The sequence below is a fragment of the Neomonachus schauinslandi genome, chromosome 13 (genome assembly GCF_002201575.2).
Source record: "Neomonachus schauinslandi chromosome 13, ASM220157v2, whole genome shotgun sequence".
NCBI classification, from domain to species: domain Eukaryota; kingdom Metazoa; phylum Chordata; class Mammalia; order Carnivora; family Phocidae; genus Neomonachus; species Neomonachus schauinslandi.
Genome location: NC_058415.1, coordinates 30,182,582 through 30,201,555, shown reverse-complemented (window position 1 = coordinate 30,201,555; position 18,974 = coordinate 30,182,582). Strand labels below are relative to the sequence as shown.

Sequence of the window (18,974 nt, the reverse complement as noted above, 5' to 3'; positions counted from 1 at the left end):
GGGACTCAATCCCGGGACTCCAGGATCATGACCTGAGCCGAAGGCATTCGCTTAACCAACTGAACCACCAGGCGCCCTATTTTCTTTTTTTAAATCAGTACTTTCGTGAACATTCTTCCTCTGCTCCTCTTGGTCACTTCTTCCCTTCAAAGATGTGTGCTCTCATGCAGATGAGAGCTTGATGTCTCTGTTGCCTTCTCTCTCAGGTGGAGACTGTTTGTTTTTTTTTTTTTTTTAACCTGTTCTCTTTTGTTCCATAGGTATATGGAATCCTCCTTTCTGCTTGTCTTCTAGTGAGCTCCCTTATCCTTGAGGGAAGCTGGTCAAGTCTCCAGCTGCTCTTCCAAGATCTGTGAAGTCAGTCCAGTTCCAGGGGTAAAGAGAAATAGTAGGAAATCCATTGTGTCCATTATGTCCAAGTAGAGTTTTTAATCTTTTCTGTTAAAAGGTGGTATATACCGTATTATCAGTGCCACCTGACTCCTACATGTATTTCTCACTTGGTTTAGATCATACCCCTCTGTTTAATTATCCCCAAATATTTGTTATGCAGGAAAATGTTTTTCACTTATTTAACATAGTTAAATAAAGATTAAAAAAGCCAAGACAAAACAAACAACTTTGGCGTGAGGATGTTGAATGTTTCTGTTAACATTTTTAAAATGGTGAGATTTCAATTCCTTCTGTATTGTATTACTCAGGGAAGCAAGAGAGGCAGCATTATGTGACAGGCGTAAATAGGCAAGAAGGTTTATTACTTTAAAACTTCAGTTTTCTGTTCTTGACAACAGAACCATTAAGTGGAAGATAAGTGGGTTTATAGTGGGTTTATAAGTTTAATCATGAACCTTTAAGCAGAACTTTGTAAAGATCCCTGTTTCTAGCTCCAGGTAGTTTCTAGTAAATAGCTCTCATCATAGCACTCTAGTCTCTGTAACAGTTTATTGCAATATTATTCTAACAATAGAGTATTGAGAATATATTCTACAAGGATAATTGGACATCAAAAATCAGTGATTCTTTTTTTCTTCCCTGTAATATATAAACATCTCTTCCCACTTCCTTCTAGGTATTCCCAGTTCTATTTGGGTTTGTTAAAAGAAACTGGATTTCAAGATATATATAGGTAGAATTCAGAAGAAGTTACTAGTTCTCTTTTTTAAATGTGTGCAAAGGACATTTTCCAGGTTGCCCTGTACTGTGCATACAGTATGTTTTGTATCTTGACGAAGAGTAAACTTTGGAAAAACACTGTTAGCCTGCAAGTTCACTTTTCAAAAGCTTCATAATTTTGAATAGGTAATATATGGTTCAAAATTTTAAAGTTTTAAAAAGGCATAAATCTCACCCTTCTGTGTTTCTGAACACCCAGTTTCCCCCTGTAAGGCATCCACTACTACCAGTTTCTTGTATATCCTTCCTGAGATTTGCTATGCAAGATTTCATGTACGGTCATACAAATGTGTATATATACTTTACATACACTCAAATAAACGGTAGAAATGGTAGTATTTAAATAGCCTATCTTGGCAATCTTTTTTTTTAAATTTATTTATTTGAGTGAGAGAGTGTACAAGTGGCGGGGGAGGGGGAGAAGGAGAAGTAGACTCCCCGCTTAGCAGGGAGTCCCATGCAGGGCTCCATCCTAGGACCCTGGGACCATGACCTGAGCTGAAGGCCCACCGCTTAACGGACGGAGCCACCTAGGCACCCCCTATCTTGGCAGTCTAGCCAGTTTTCAGTCTTGAAAATTTCTGCCAAATTGCCCTTCCTTGCCCTTCAGGAGGTTGTCCCAGTTTATATTCCTACCCACAGGAAACGTGAGAGAAAGTGCCTGTTTCCCCACAGACTCACCAACACGATGCCTTACGAAACTCCTTTGATTTTTGCCAGTCTGAAGGCAAAATAGTACCTTGTAGTTTCAGTTTGCATTTTTGTATTTTGAAATTCAGCATCAACATGAGATGAATTTAAAAATATTTTTCCAGTTTATCTTTCGGCTTTCTATGTTTATTTGCCATGAAGACCATTTTAAAAATGTCTATCAATTTTGTAGTTGATTCTGGGCTTTTAGATTTTGTTTCATTTAGAAAGGCCCAGTTGGAGAGTACAGAAATAATTCATTGTTGTTTTTTACATTTAAAGTCTTTGATCTGTCAGGAAATTTTAGAATAAGGTTAGGAGGTATGCAGGCTTACTTTTTTTTTTTTTTTAAGATTTTATTTATTTATTTGACAGAGACACAGCAAGAGAGGGAACACAAGCAGGGGGGGTGGGAGAGGGAGAAGCAGGCTTCCCGTGGAGTGGGGAGGCCGATGTGGGGCTCCATCCCAGGAACCTGGGATCATGACCTGAGCCCAAGGCAGACGCCTAACGACTGAGCCACCCAGGCGCCTCTTACTTTTGATGCAAAGATGTATATACTGTGATATAATGCGTATGTTGTATCGAGACTCTAATTTGGGGGAAAGAGTTGTACTGTATTGCCTTTCGTTGTAAGGGAGAGTCATTACAAATTTTTTCATGCATAAAGCAATACTTTTCTGTAAGAAATTTGGAAAAATAACAGGGGGAAACTAAAATCAGCCATGGCCCCAGCACCAATATATATAACAAAATCGGGATCATACTCACACTGTATCTTAATTTTTTTTCACTTGAGACTAACACAGTAGCATAGATTTAGAAAATACTTTAAATGGATGCTTAGTATTGTGTCCGAATTTTTTCAACATCCCAGTGTTTTCTTGAGGCGCAATCTAAGGCCTTTAAAGGACCGCATGGCCTCAGTTTTTAGGCTTACCTTTAAATCCTGAACAGTTTTGGAGAGCACATTTTAGATGAGACGCCAGCACTCGCGCGAGCCCGGCACCCAGCGGGTCTGGACCCGACCCGACCGAGGAGTGGAGGAAGTCCCGGCCCAGGACCCTGCCTCCCCCGCCCCGTCTGTGACGCTCCGGCCGCAGAGCCCCCTACCGGCGGCGGCGAGGGCAGCTGAGTGCGCGGCTGTGGGAGGACCCCCCGCGTCGCTTGGCAGGTTCCCCACCGAGCCCTTCTCTTCTGAGAAGTCCTTTTAATGGCTTTTGGAGCCACTTGCTTTTACGAGGCTGGCGTCCGCCTCTCCCGCGCTTTGCTGCAGGCCCCGACTTCAAATGCAAAATTGCTGCCGGGCAAGGCCTGGCGCTGCAGACGACTGGCTGCAGACTACCGCCCGGCGGCCCCGGGCGGGCCGAGGCTCAGCCCGGGCGGCTGGGGCTGGTTTCTGCGCCCCACTCCCTCGCCGCTCCGTTTGGGGACGTTTGAGAAGTTTTGAACTTCCGGGGTTGGCTGGCCCGCGTCTGCTGTGTGGTGGGTGGCCGAGGGGCGTCGCTGTGCCCTGCCCTTTAAACTCTGTTTTTTTAAACTTTGGGGGTGTGGTCGTGGCGCCTCCTCTCTCAGCGGCTGGTTGTTCCCTGGCCACCCAGTCTTTCCCTCCGCCCCGCCTTCCAGATGCTTTGGAGTCATGAGCCGGGAGGGCGCAGGGACCCCTCTGGTGGCGGAGGTGATCAAAGGTGAGTGCGGTGGCGCGGAGCTTGTCTGTCCCGGGAGCCGCTGTGACAACCGTATTTAGGGGGTGTCAGGCCGTGCCGGGGGAGGCAAGGAGGCGCCTATTGCCGGCCAAGAGCCGCCCTTCAACTTCGGGGCCGGGCCGATGCTGTCTCAAAGGCGTGGGTGGCGTCCCGGGACTCCTCGTCCCCAGACGTGGTCTTGCTTTGGGGCGAATCCGCACAGACGTGTGCAGTTGGGAACTTGGTGTCCTTACACCCCTGGCTGGCAGAGGAGTTGCCCCTACTCACCCATGGGAGCAAAATCCAGGTCACTCTGTGCACGGGGATCAAGGATCATTTGTGGTTGGAAAGATATAAGCTCCGTCATCTGTTTGAGAGTTTGTGGTTGTAAGACATTTCAGTTGAGGAGTTTGCAAGGAAATAATTACAGCGATTGTGTGAGTTGAATTGCAGACAAAAATTGTTTAAATTACCATTTGGGGAAAGGGTGCCAGCTGGCGTTCTTTGTTTTTTACTATTTTGAAGGCTGTACTTGATTTTGCCACAATCTGAGTCTAAGTAAGTATTCTATTAGCACTACTTACTACTTCTAGTAGGTATTGCAAGTGACTGCTTCCCCGTGGATTTTTAGGCAACTTTTTTGGGGGTGAGGCAGGGGAGGAGGGGTGGAGCCTCTGAGCAATACTGCTCCTTACCATTCTTGCTAAACTTCACAGCAGCCTAACTGCATTTATGCAACACAAGTTCATCTCACACTCATCTTGGAGAAACCTCTCATTGCTGCTGTTGTAATGGTAATTTGTCTAATTACAAAAGTAGTGATCCCTAAGAACAGTCGAATAAACACATGGTTTGTTTTGTTGTGTGTCCTATAGCAGTAAACGTTAATTTTGCAGCGATTTTGATAGCGTTCTTTAGCTTCTATTTAAAAAAATACAGTTTCCTATTCAAATGACTTTTAGGATGACTTGAAAACCTAGCAAAACATAGCGCAAGTAATCTGCTTAGCTATCAAATGCATGCTGCTGTTTGCTAAAATTTCTTAGCCCAGGGGAACCAAAGTTTTGTAATTAGAGGTTCCTCTAGAAATCTAGCCATATTGCTATGTGAAAAATTACTTACGGCTATTGAAATTCATGGTTTAAGACAATTTCTCCTTTAAAAATGTTGCTTATTTATTGTTACCTACCAAAATAGCAGAACACTTTGAATTACCCATTGGCACTCTTACCATGCATGGAAAAAATAAAAATTTGACTTCATCTGAAAAGAGTTGCATCATGATATGTGAAACGTTTTTTAATAACCTGAAGGAAGGAACATTGCAATTTTTCCATTTCAGATCGCCTTTGTTTTGCCATTCTCTACAGCAGACCAAAGAGTTCATCAAATGTACATTATTTCAGCATAGATAATGAACTTGAATATGAGAAGTAAGTACTGCTTTTTAAATGATTGCTAGTAACTTTTTTATTTTGAAGAATCTAAAGGTATGTTTATAAATAGAATAGCCTTGGAAAATTACAAATCTGTTGATTGATAATTGCAGAATGTTTTTTTCTTGTAGTATAACCCTGGTAATAAGGTAGATCCTTAGGGAAAATATCAAAATGAAGGAAGCTTCCTAAATATAACAATTTATATTTGAAATTCTAGCAGCTTAAAGTACAATGAGATATAAACTAGTATACTAATAAGTAAAATGTGGAAAAACGGCTTTTTTATTCAGATGTTATTGAGGCTAGATTTAAGCCTTGTAGCATTTGTCATATTTTTTAATAGGCATTCCTTACCAGAATACCACTAGTTTACCACTAGTACAGCAGTATCATTGAGCTGTATGACCGATAACAATTTGGTGTATGCTTTCTTGTCTTAGATGGATCTTGTAGTTCCAAAAAGGCATTTATATTTAGAGGATCTAGAATGTATATGTATGTTTTTGTTTTTCATTTTTAAAGCTTCTACGCAGATTTTGGACCACTCAATCTGGCAATGGTTTACAGATATTGTTGCAAGATAAATAAGAAATTAAAGGTAAAATCTTTTTTACTTAAGATTTGACTTAGGTAATCATTGTTAGCCTGATTCTGGGGAGGGAAAAGAAAGGAAAACATACCTCTGTTTTTTATTTTTTTAAAAAAAAGGTCTTATTTCTCACTGCAGTGGTGTTTGGGACATACATGTGATTTTTGTTTTATATAGTCATACTGTATATATGTTTGTTTTCCAGAGTTTTGACTGAATGGTTTAAGATTGATTGGGTCATTTGGTTCTGGTTTGGATTGGTGATGCTCAGATACTTGAAAAGCCAAAGTAGAAATTGGTTAATAACCTGAAACCTCTTGCTGTCTGATCTAATGGAACTGAAACCTAACAAGAGGAACTTTCCTTGTTTTGGTCATTGTTCTTTCTGCCTTTACTTTGACAGAGTGCTAGCAAAGTAATAAAAAATACTGGCTCATCTTACTTCCATTCTATCTTTAATCTCCCATGATATTGTACTACCTGTGACTCTTCACCCCCACCTTTATACATACCATTAAGGAGCAGGGAAAGCAAGAGCAAACAGCGTATCTTTAAGACTGTATGTGAGAGTTGCAAAATTGTACTTCTATTACTTTGAACTCAGACCCCATTCCTTTATTTAAAAAACTTCTAAGTTATGGTCACATCAATAAAAAGTGTTTATGTACTGCTAGCAATTCCAAATTAGTCACTGTAAATTCTCAAGTAGAAAATACTGGATTTAAGGGTAGGTAGTTCTTAAAAAACAACTTCATCCAATTGATAACTTACCATACTAATACACAGAAGAAATAAAATTTATTTTCAATTAAATTTTAAATTGTATTACAAATTTATGAGTGAGTAAGGCAGATTTTTTTTTCCTTGAGCCTCAAACCTAAAATTCCCCGTTATGAATGTTAGAAGCACCTGTCAAAGGAGTTACTAGTCTGCGAAATAGAAGTTGGAGAGTTGCCTTTTCTTTTTTATATTATTGTTTACCCTACAGATTTATGTAGAGATGGAGACTCTTCTTTCTGGACTTTATTTTTCTCTTGAATAGGAATATAAACATTTATAGCCTTGTATATTTATGTCCACACCTTCCTCCTTTTTTCCAGTTGCTAATGGCAGGTCTTTTGTTCATACAGGGCTGGGAAGCTAAAAATCATTTCCTCCCTGAGGGCCCCGCCCCCCACCTTGTGTTTCTTTGCTTTAATTTTGAAAGACTTTTTTTTTTTTTTCTTTCCTGTACTCCACCTTTTATCCTTTGACTCAACCAAGAATATATTGGCATATTGGTCCCTTTTTTTTTTTTTTTTAACTTTTTATCATTTACCAGAACAACTTTCAGGGTGTTGACCATCCAACCTGATGGAAACATTACTGCCTATTCAATTAGTGACAAAAGTGTGTTGAGAGTTTGAATTAAAGTGTCTTGTGCTTATGTTTCTCTATGGCTGGTTGGGTTTTGTTTTTGTTTTTTAAAATCAACTTGGATCTCTTATTCTATGTAAACAACTAAAGGAAAATATGTACACGTTCATCATTGACTCACAGAAACCAAGAAATATGTGCTTTTTGAACTGAATATATCCTTTTCCTTATGCTTACCTGAATCTGTTTCTGCTCACGTTAGTGAAATACAGGTGAGGAGGTGCTAACTATAATCATACGCTTTTTTGGTTTTTAAATTCCATACCCTTTTTATTTAACTGTTTATGGAAGTATAATGTATGTACAGAAATAGGTGCAGATCTTGAGTGCACAGTTCAGTGAATTTTCACAAACTGAATATATGTAGGTAATCATCTTGGTCATCAAATCAAGAACAACATTAGCACCACCACATAAGAGCCCACTTTTGCTCTCTTATCTCTGCTCCACCCTCACCCTGCCCTCTTACCCCGTTCACCATCTTGATTTCTAACAGAATGAATTATTTTTGCCTGTTTTAATATACCCTTTTAATTATGACGGTTTTGGGAATTGATTTAAAACCACAAACAGGAAAAGGAAAGAAAAGTCTCCCTCCCCCTCACTGCCTTTTCCAGCATCTTATGTATTCTTTCAGAGTTTATACTCCAAGCATATATCTGTTCATGTCCCCTCCCCACCCCTTAACTGTACTTTCATCTTAATCCAAGAACATGTCTTTTATGGGAAGGTACATAGCATTTTGGGGCATCAAAGTTAATCATTTTAAAGATCTTGCTAAGGTGAATGCTTACACATTGTAAGGTTTGGAATTTATCTTCATCACAAAATGAAGTTTTAGAAAACTTGAAATTAAAGAGAAAATACTAATACCTGCTTATCTTTATGTAGTCCATCACAATGATGAGGAAGAAAATTATTCATTTTACTGGCTCTGATCAGAGAAAACAAGCGAATGCTGCTTTCCTTATTGGATGTTATATGGTAAGTATTTAACTGATTTCCTAACATATTAGTAAAAATGCATACAACAGTGGTACTTTAAATTGTAGTTGGAATTTTGAAATTACTTTTTCTAAGATAATATTTTGATTTCTTTCCAGAAAGAACATGTTTTGCTTTTAAAGATTTGACCAACAGGGAAGGCTGTGCATATTTGGGGGGGATAGGGTATATGGAAGATTTCTGTACCTTTTACTTAGCTTTGCTATTCTGAACCTAAAACTGTTCTTTTAAAAGCCTATTTTTTTTTTAAATTGACCAACTACTGTGAAAACCTTTTTATGTGTTATAGCACTTAAGGTTAGAAAATAATGCCCCCGAAGCTGTGTTTTTATAAACCCATGATCCATTTAGTGAAGTTGTGAAAGTGGAGTCAGGACCAATAATTGATTTTTTTTCTAGAAAAACATCAAAGTGTATCACATGAGGTAAGAGTGCTTTATAATTTGAATATAGGCAATTTTTCCTAACTAAGGTGTGATTCTTAAGTCTATTCTTATGGATTCTCTCCATTCTCATGAAAACATCTAGAATGAGGACATGTTGAGTCAGTGTTGTCTTGAAAAGGTTACATACTTTGTAGGTTACATAAGACATTGAGAGGTCTATTTGTTGTTGTTGTTTTTTAAAGATATTTATTTATTTGTTAGAGAGTGAGAGAGAGAGAGACAGCACAAGCAGGGGGAGCAGCAGGCAGAGGGAGAGGGAGAAGCAGACTTCCCACTGAGCAAGGAGCCCGATGCAGGACTCAATCCCAAGACCCTGGGATCATGACTTGCACCAAAGTCAGATGCTTAACTGATTGAGCCACCCAGGTGTCCCGAGGTTTATTTCAATCATTGGAAAATAAGCTTTGGAATAGCCAGTATTTATTCAAGAGTTACAAATTTCATTTATTTATAAGCATCATGGAAGATCTTTGTTTTTAGAATCACATTTTATCACTGCCTAGTACATTCATCTGCAGGAGTACCTTAGCAACAGTTTTTCCAGAGTAGGCAAAGAGCTCCTCCAGAATAGTGCCCCTTATCTTTTTGTTTGTGGGTGTGGAAGTTAGCTATCCTGTTCACTGGAGAATAGTGAGTGGATGTGTCTTCTACTCCCACCCACCATAAGGGGATTGTTTTTGAAGTTCTTTAGATAAGTTTTTCCTTCCCCCAACTTGCTCCTTGCCTCTGTCATGCTTTCCTCCTTTTGAAAATTATTTTCTGGTATATAGTTTAATAATTTGGAATATGCAGCGATTAAACCAGAAGTTGGTGGTACTGAGATTGCACCTAAACATTTCATAATTCCTTTTCTGTGTTTAAGGTAAATCATTAGCAAATGTGATTAAAGCCTTTTTGCTTTTGTTTTCCTCTTGTGCTCACAGAAGAAATGTTTCTGGGCTAGCTCTAAGTTTTCTTACCATCTCTGAATGTGTGAAACACAGGTGGTAGATTAGGTCTACTAAAATTTGACTTCTTAAACTTACCCAGATGTGGTGCTTTTGTTTGTTTTTTCCCCCCATCTCTCCTGGTTTTTTATTATGCTTAGCAACAAAAATTCTTAGGGGGGAAAAAAAAAAGCCTATGCAAGTTCTAAAGAAAAAGAGCATGGAGAGGTGGCTGGGGCATTTGGTGCCATTACTTAGCCCCTTGCTGGGGAGAGGAACCTCATGGATTAGAATAAATCATGACAGCTTTACAGAAAAAGAGATGCAGCCAGAATTCTTGGGGTTTGTAAAATATTAAAGGCCTGGAGATATGGCCCTTAGTGTGACAGTAAAAGTCTTTACATTATCCAGGAGGAAATGGCTAAAGACATTCCATTCAAGAGAATGTGCTTCTGAATAGAACATACAGAGCTCTGCCTGGGCTGCTCTTGTGTCAGTCATTTATTTGTCTCTGGTCAGATGAGATGTCCCCAAGATGGTGGAGGCAGGGGGCAGGCAGGGACGGGTCTCAGGGAGCCAGACATGGTAACTTCAGTGTGAAGAACCGCCAGAGAGGGTGGCTGTGAGCATGGTGGGAACCACAGGTTTTGTTAAAAAAAAAAAAAAAAAGTGCTTGATAATTTTATAAATAAGAAATCTCTTTTTAAAGATCTTATTGCTTAACCGGCTGAGCCACCCAGGCGCCCCTTTAAAATCTTATTGCTGTTGTTTTTTACTGCTAGCGATAAAACAATGACCCCTTGGCATATTTACTGAAAATTTGTTGTCATAGTTGTTCTAAGTTTGGTATTGGCCTTTTGACTTTGTTTATGGTTGCATTTTGGCATGTAGAAGTTTATTTTTCTATATTTAACATATTTAGAGTTAGAAATCCTTTCAGGATTTTACGCTCTCAGATTAGCACTGATTAAGAAAGTGCCAGGTAAGCAATTTGGACATTCACTTGAGTTCATTCCTCTGCTCAGTTAGAAGCCAGCTTGCCAGGAGGATTATAGCTCTTGGCTATAGCAAAAGTCTTTGCAGCCATGACTGGTTGGCTGAAGTAGGAGCTTGGAGTTGAAATGATGCTAGGTGGGAAAACAGGAGCAAAACTTCTAAGAAAAGGATATTTATTTATTTATTTATTTATTTTTAAAGATTTTGTTTATTTATTAGAGACTGTGTGAGAGCACGAGTGGAGGTGGGGGGTTCCGAGAGGGAGGGAGAAGCAGGCTCCCTGCTGACCAGGGAGCCCGACTTTGGGCTCCAGGCTCAATTCAAGGACCCTGGGATCATGACCTGAGTCAACGGCAGACGCTTAACCGACTGAGCCACCCAGGTGCCCCAGAAAAGGAAATTTATTAATAGTAGCAAAGGAGAGTATAGATACCTCAAAAGATTAAACATCAAGTGTGGATTTGATGGATTTGAGGTGAGAATTTGATCTGGTTGAAGTCTGAATCCTCTGATTAAAGATTTTTAGAAAGAGTGAAGAGTTCCCTAAAAATTGGTCTGCAGCCTTGATAACCTTTTCTGGAGTTGTTGAGGAATTTTGGAAATAGTAATGCTTTTTAGTGATTGACCTGGAAGATGGTGCAGTAATGTTAGGACAAAAAATCTGGAGGAAGAACTGTCAGGAAGGAAGTATTCTGAATGGACTAATTCTCTCTCCATCCTTTTACACTCGGGGCCTCTGAAAGGAATGCCCTCTCCATCTTCATGTGTTCAAAAGGACCTAATATGGAGTGTGGAGGAGGCTTGAGAATGAAGTGTCAGTACTTCTATTTATTTTTTTGTCTTAAAAACAGAGGAGGTTAGGTTTTGCAGATAGTCAAAATACTCAGCTATTAAAACTGGATTGATACGCTCATGCTCTGTTAGTCCCTTCTGTCAGATGGTCAGGTGCCACTTGTGATGGAAGTGAGATTATTGGCCTAACTATTCATTTGTCTTCAATGTGTGTATTTCCCAGTATTGCACTTTATGTGGCCTAGTGAATGGTTTCACCAACTATCTGAAATGGTAGGAGCTTTGTTAACAAATTATGGTGAAAGTAAAAGTACTCACTCACTGTAGAAGAGTTGAAGAATATAAAAGATACCTGAGTTTTTCTTTTTACAAAAAGGTAAGTGTATCACATCATTTTAGGAAGTAGTAAGTTTACCTTGTTGTGATAAGTCAGTGATTATTACCTAGCCAGATTTGGAGGGATAGTGGTATTTAACCTGTCATTGGAAGTACAGGTGACATTTTAAGTGGAAAAGCAAGTGCCTTTCAAAACAAATTCATGATAGTGAAGAGAGTATTTTGAAAATAAAAGTTTGAGACTTTGTTTTGTCATTTTGTTGTGAAAAATGTCATGTCAAAACCCATATTTATACCCTTGAGAAATTTAGAAAACGTTCCTTAAAAAGAACCCTCTTTTGTATTTATAAGAGCAGGACATGTGCATATGTATGTGTAATATACCATATGTTTTATGCTCACCAGGACAGTTTTATCACCTGGTTTTTTTTTTTCGGTCAGTGGCCCATTCTTCCATTTTAATCCATACTCCATCATCTCGCTACCTGGATTATATTATATTCATATTTCCTCCGTTGATCCAAAATGTCCAAAGCAATACCTAATCCAGGACCATACATTGTGTGTGATTGTTGTGCCCTTAATCTCTCTCACACGTGCATGGTCCCTTTTTGCTAACACTGATTTATGGAAGAGACCAGATCTCTTGTGGAGTGTTCCACCTTTTGAATTTTTCTGGTTTCTTCCTTGTGGTATTTTTTAACTTGTTTCTCCATTCTCTGTATGTCTCGTGAACCGGAAGTTAAGTCTATAGGCTCCTGCATTAGTAGTATATGTTACATCGTATCAGAAAACATATAATACCTAAATTACCATTAAGGATGCTAAAAATGACCACTGAATTCAGTGCTAACCTTCAAATTCTTTCAGTGTATGGTCTTCTCCTTTATGACTTTATGGATTCCATATGGTGTTATTTTGGAACTATTTGTATGTTCAGTTCCCCATCCAACCTTGCATCTAGTGTTTTAAACAATTAATAGTACTTACCTCAATCAATTTTATTACGGTTTCAATGTAACTATAATTTCTGATTATTTTATTCATCCTTCATTTATTAGTTGGCTTTCTTTTATGGGAATTGAGCTTCCCCTCTTCCAGTTGAGGCTGAAACCAATTTGGTTATCCTGAAACCAATTTCCTACTGAGAAGGCAGAATGAATGGTCTTTTCCCTTTAAGGACATAGTTTTCAAAGTCAAGTGTTATATTAATAGTCAAAAAACAAAATGTTATAACCCACTTTAAAATCATTTAAATAAAGTTTCAGTGGATCCTAAACTTATTTGCTAAACATTTTAAAAATGTGCAGCACTTTCCCTGTTAGTTTTTAACAACATCTGATTAGAATTTGAGATTTACTAACCAAATGTCCATCATTGCTGGATGGGATGAAAGAAAATGAGTGTAATCCTTACTGCATTTGCATTTACTTATCAGAGTAAAGTATCTTTTTAAGTTACAACACCCATTAACATCAAGAACTGAAACAGCTGTACATGATTTTATTTATATGAAGCTCTTGGAAAGATGTCTATTCCACAGTGACAGAAGGCATATCAGTGGTTGCCTCAGACTTAATGGGGAGGAGGGAGACATTTGGGATTAACTGGGAAGGTGCACAAGAGAACCTTTTGGGGAGAGGGACACCTGGATTGTGTGTGTCATGGTTATACAGCTGAGGACAGTTGTTGAAATCATTGACCTGTGCATTTAAGATGTTTTCATTGATTGTAAACTATACTTCCATAAAGGTTTTTTTTTTAACCAACAACAAAAAAATAGCTGAACTCACAACAAGGCTTTTAAATCAAGATACTTAAAAAATGAAGCATTAACTATTAAATTTATTAATATTTTAGTGAACACAGGTTCTTTAAAGCACACTCTATATAATCATTTCAGAAATAATTGTCACTTTATCTCTCTCTTACTATTTAAATTTTTACATGTATATTTTGTAACAGAAATGGTAGTGCATTATTTTACTAGTAGGTACAAACTTTAATTTCTAGTTGCAAAACAGGTTTTTGGAGGAGGCCACTGAGTTGCCTTTATTTTCAATTTATGTAGAGAATCTGGCACAAATTAAGCATTCACTAAATGTCTTTTTCTTTTTCCTGCTTCTTTCCACTATTATCATACCTTAAATCTACTTTTCATATTAAAAAACAAGAAAGATGCCATTTTATCTTATTGGTTATCAACTTTGTTTATATCTTATTGCCCTAGCAGTTATATTTTTCTGCAGATATACAGTATTCAGCTCTTCCATAGGTAAATGTACTTTTGAGGGCTAGCCTGGGAAATTAACCATCGTTTCTAACATTTTTTTGTGGTTAAAGTGTACTGAGTGTAAAATAAATGATGCAAGCAAACTTTTGGTATATAGCTTGCAAATTTGCTTTTCTTTAATGTTTAATAGGTTACTTTAGGAGAGCTAATTGTGCTAACATAGATTCCTTGTTCAAAGTTTATCACTCTGTAGTAGTATTTGTTAATTCTAAGCAATTTTTATAACCTTTAGAATGGCTTACCTTGTAAACATTTACATTGAAAATTATGATACTAATTAAGTTCTAGGATTTTATTAATTCAGCAGTCTGTGAGTAGAATCCTAAATTGTGTTGAATTTAAGATTATTTCAACAGTCATGCTAAGAGCTCAGGGACTTAATTTGTTATTTAATGATGATCTTTTGAACTTGTGGTCTACTTTTCCTTAAGGATTTAATTATTTTGGACCCAGAGTAGTCAGTGCTGGGTTAAGGTGGCTTCAGGGTGAAGGGATCAGATGAGAGGTTAAGCCTAAGGAAGCAGAGAGGAGAGGATCTGAAAGCAGTAGGTAAGAATCCAGTTCAGCAAACAGCAGTCTCGACGGGGCAGCAAAGACTGGAGGATAAAATCAGGTGGGCCAGCCCAAGTCTTTGTAAATACTCATCCCCTGACATTCACCTTCCTGGGTGTCTGTGACAGGCAGGGCAAATAGCAACAGGCTGCTGTAAATAGCAGCCAGGAGCTGGGTCAGTGTGAGGTGTGCCTGGAAGGGGACCGCGTGGGCCAGAGGAAGAGGCCATGTGGTGGAGGGAGCTGAGGGCATCACAGCTGATCACAGCCTCACTTCCTTTCTTGCCCTAGTGAGCCTGACTGCTGGTATCACATCCGCCTGTGACACTTGCGAGGTGGTATTAATTTGGGGAAAGAGTGAAGAAAAATGGCTCTCTGTTATGAGCTTTGATTGTAGATCTTTTTTTTTTTTTTTTTTAAGATTTTATGTATTTGACAGAGACACAGCGAGAGAGGGAACACAAGCAGGGGGAGTGGGAGAGGGAGAAGCAGGCCTCCTGCCGAGCAGGGAGCCCGACTTGGGGCTCGATCCCAGGACCCCGGGATCATGACCTGAGCCGAAGGCAGATGCTTAACAACTGAGCCACCCAGGCGCCCCTTGATTGTAGATCCTTTAAGCTCTCTGGAATTTTGGATCCTTGTTTCACTGCTTGTTTTAGATAGTATGGTTTCTTGTCTATAAATAAGGCCTGAGCAGTAGGCCCTCTTCCATCCAGTAAAAAGCAGTGTGATTTTGGGTGACCAGTGAATATCACAGGTTGGAAAGCAGTGGCCTGCTAGCTCTATGTAATTGAGTATTTATAAATTTATAAATAGTTTATTTGTTTTTGCCAATGTTTAAAAATTAGGAGGTTTCATGCAAAAACAAAATCAAGATTTTTGCTTTGTTTTAAAAAAATATCCCTACTACCCACATAATATAACCATATACACTAATACCCAGGGCCAATTCCCTCACATTTATTAGCTGTCTGGCCTTGGTAGATACATGATTGCTATGCCAAACTTGCAGTTTCCCTTTATCTAAATCGAGGATCATTATACCAATCTAATATATCTATGTAGATATATATATTCACACATCTACACATAAATAACTGAAAAGTTAAAACTATTGAAATATAAGGCTATCTGATTTTTTTTAACAGTAGTTAGGATTTTTTTTTGTTTTGGTGCAGGAGCTGTGAAAGTGATTTTACTTTATTTACTTATTTTATCATATAAAATTGTGTGTTATATATATATATAGTCTTGTCCCTACTTACCTTTTTTATTTAGCAGTTGGATCTTTAAGCTTATTTCCAACTTGCATTGAATCATGAACATTCTGTGTTAATCTGGAGAGTGATTTTTTTTAAAAGATCATTCAAGTCTTGGCATAGGAAAGACTATGTCATCTGGTTGAAGTGAAAATAGTTAATACCGGAAACATTGTGACATTTCTCCATGAAAAATATTTGAAAATGGTTTACTGGTTTATCAGGCTACCCCTTTGTTATTCTTCATTCTTAGGATGATTTGTGTAATGTTCTGGTTCTTAAAACCATACCAAAGGCTCTCCGAGTACATAGCAAAAATGTTGTATGTAAGAATAGAAATAAGAAGCATGTGTCTAAATGATTGCGTTTTATTACTTGAGGCCTGAATTGTCAGGATTGAAACTGAATGATCAGGTTGTGATTCTTTTCTTTCAGTCCACTAATTTCATTCACCACTGATCGAGCCCCTCCCAGGTTTTGAGACATAGATCAGTAGTCCAAGGTTAGCAGTCTTCACAGGGACTGGGGCAGGCAGATGATAATTTTGAAAAATGGGACTGTGGAAGTCCTAGAAATGGGTATGGTATTATTCAGCAAAAAATACCTTTGCACCGTGACTTCAAAAAGCACTACTGATGTCACAGGTATTTTTTCCTCGGTATTTTATTCATCCTGTACGATTGCCCTTTGCTTCTTCAGAGAGATTACCTACCTCAGAGAGAGGTGACAACAGGCTCTCCCTCCTGGTGCTTTCTAAGCCATGGGGCTTGCTTACATTTACATCTCTGCACTTGTCATTTATTTGCTTATTTATCCACTTCTAACAAACCGATGTGATCATTTCCTCACTCACTGATGTTTATTGTGCTACCCTGTTACCTTTGCTGCCTGACAAATTACCCCACTGGACTGCAGTCATCTGAAGGCTTGCCCCGGGGCTGGAGGGTACATTGCTAAAACATGGTCCATTCACACCCTGGCCAGTTAGCACTGGTTATTGGCACGAGGTTTCTGTTCCTTGCCACACAGGCTGCCCAAGTGCCCTCATTGAATGACACCTTGAGGTACCTAGAGTGAGGAATCCATGGCAGAAGCCCCAGTGTCATTTATGAGTTAGCCTCAGATGTCATAGTCTGCCATTTATGCATTGTTTACACACGGGTGCCCTAGTCATTGTGGGAGGGGGCCACCTGAGAGGGTAGAAATACCAGGAGATGAGCATCATGAGGGCTGTTTTAGAGGCTGGCTACCACAGCTGTTTAATATCTCTCTTGTTCCTCATTTGTTGCTTCCTATTTTTGGACAGCAATGTGGAATTAGAATGACCATTCTATATTTGTACATAGCTTCTCATGAAAATATACCAGAGGAATTTGAGGAGGACCTAGCTTCCAAATGGCCAGGAACACAGTGACAGATCATAAAATTGCATTGATTTCGAGTTTACTAATTTGAGGATTTGTGTTAATAGAGGAGTCATTTATAGGATTTTTCTTAAATTTAAAATAATTTCATATGGCAAGGCCTTTTGACTAGGGAAGATGCATGGGTGGTGTACAATTAAAAATGATAGATTACTAGCAAATATTTCCTTGATAGTTATGTGCCTTAGTCCTTTTGGGTAGCTATAACGAACTGCCAGAGACTGGGAGGGTTATAAACACACAGAAATTTATTTCCCACATTTATGGAGGCTTTGAAGTCAGAGATCAGGGTATGTCAGCATGGTCTGGTGAGGGCTCTCACATGGTGGAAGGGGCTAGGGATCTCGCTGGCCTCTTTTATAAGGCACTCATCCCATTCATGATGGCTCCACCCTTATGGCTTACCATCTCCTGAAGGCCCCATCTACTAATACCATCACTTTGGGGGGTTAGGATTTCAACATAGGAATTTGCAGAGTGGGGCACGCAAACATTCAGACTATAGCATTATATAAATAGATTTATTCTGAGTCTATAAATTTCCTTCAGCTTATCTCGTTATACCCAGTATCTATTTATGTATGTTATATACAAGCATTCCCCAACTGGATTTAAAAATAACATTTTTTTAAAGTTCATTACTAAGGATTTAGGTTTTATTCCCTCAAAGGAGAAATGTTATATCGCTCTCGTCTTCTTTGAATTGAACATGTGTTCCAAGGCATAATTCCAACCCACAGTTATTTAGTGTATTAAGGACTATTTTTGTTTTGAAGGTTAGAAGGAAATAATACCATTGCAGTTTTAGTAATTGAAGAAACCAAAAACTGCAATCTTGAGTAAGAGGAATTATCTTTAATCTGGTGCTTAAGGAAAGATTTCTATAATTTGAGAGAAGGTCTTATTAGAAATTTAGGGAGAATCTGAAAGAGGTCTCTGGATTTCATTTAATTTAAATTATATGTGTGTGTGTGTGTAATAAATATATATATACACACAAATGAATCAATCAACCCCTATTCTCACTCTCATTGGCCTCAAGGTGTTTTTATTTGGTTTTGTTTTTTTTGGTTTTGGGTTGGTCTTTGGAGGGGTGTCTATCTACCAGTAAGTCCTAAAATAGAATGGAGAAAAGACTTTACTGGTGTTATACAGTAAACCTTAGAAGAGAAAGGAAGCATGTTGGAGACTAGAAGTGAATGAAAAGAATGAGGAAATTTGAAAAAGGGGGGAGGGTTGGATTTTAAAATTTTTCCTAAAAGAATTGTCATGCTGTTTTTCCAAATAGTAATAATATAGAAAGTCATGTGATAAGTTGATGCTTAAAAGAGGAAGTAATGTATAGACAAAAATGATGACTGAGATTATAAATGATAATCTTGTGGTTAATTCATGATTGCAATCTGGGCGCCTGGGTGGCTCAGTTGGTTAAGTGACCGCCTTCGGCTCAGGTCATGATCCTGGAGTCCCAGGATCGAGTCCCGCATCGGGCTCCCTGCTCGGCAGGGAGTCTGCTTCTCCCTCTGACCCTCCTCCCTCTCATGCTCTCTGTCTCTCATTCTCTCGGTCTCAAATAAATAAATAAAATCTTTAAAAAAAAAAAATTGCAATCTTATATGAGTCACAAATAACTGTACTTGAAAATTTATACTAGATAACAAAACATTTCCTTATTCTTGGAATCGATTGTTCTTTGTATACCTTTTTTTGTGGATTTGTATGCTGCCATAGATAAATGTTAGAAGATTCTGTATAGTTAATTGAAGTTTTGTGTTTTTGTTTTGTTTTTTATTTTTTATTTTTTATTTATTTATTTTTTTTAAAGATTTTATTTATTTATTTGAGACAGAGAGAATGAGAGAGACAGAGAGCACATGAGAGGGGGGAGGGTCTGAGGGAGAAGCAGGCTCCCTGCCGAGCAGGGAGCCCGATGCGGGACTCGATCCAGGGACTC

At 38.5% G+C, this 18,974-nt stretch overlaps 1 protein-coding gene across 5 annotated transcripts in view; it reads left to right on the top strand.

Annotated features, from left to right (window-relative positions):
• CDC14B (cell division cycle 14B) overlaps positions 1-18,974 on the top strand; it is a 109,967-nt gene that overhangs the window by 52,388 nt on the left and 38,605 nt on the right. For 2 of the 5 annotated variants that reach the window (XM_044920814.1, XM_044920815.1), the window contains exons 1-4: positions 3,503-3,551; positions 4,891-4,981; positions 5,510-5,585; positions 7,884-7,976. In XM_044920814.1, coding sequence (XP_044776749.1) covers positions 3,503-3,551; positions 4,891-4,981; positions 5,510-5,585; positions 7,884-7,976 — 309 coding nt within the window. Of the gene's footprint in view, positions 1-3,489; positions 3,552-4,861; positions 4,982-5,509; positions 5,586-7,883; positions 7,977-18,974 lie in introns of those variants that run through there. The other 3 variants (XM_044920811.1, XM_044920812.1, XM_044920813.1) reach the window with 2 other exon arrangements.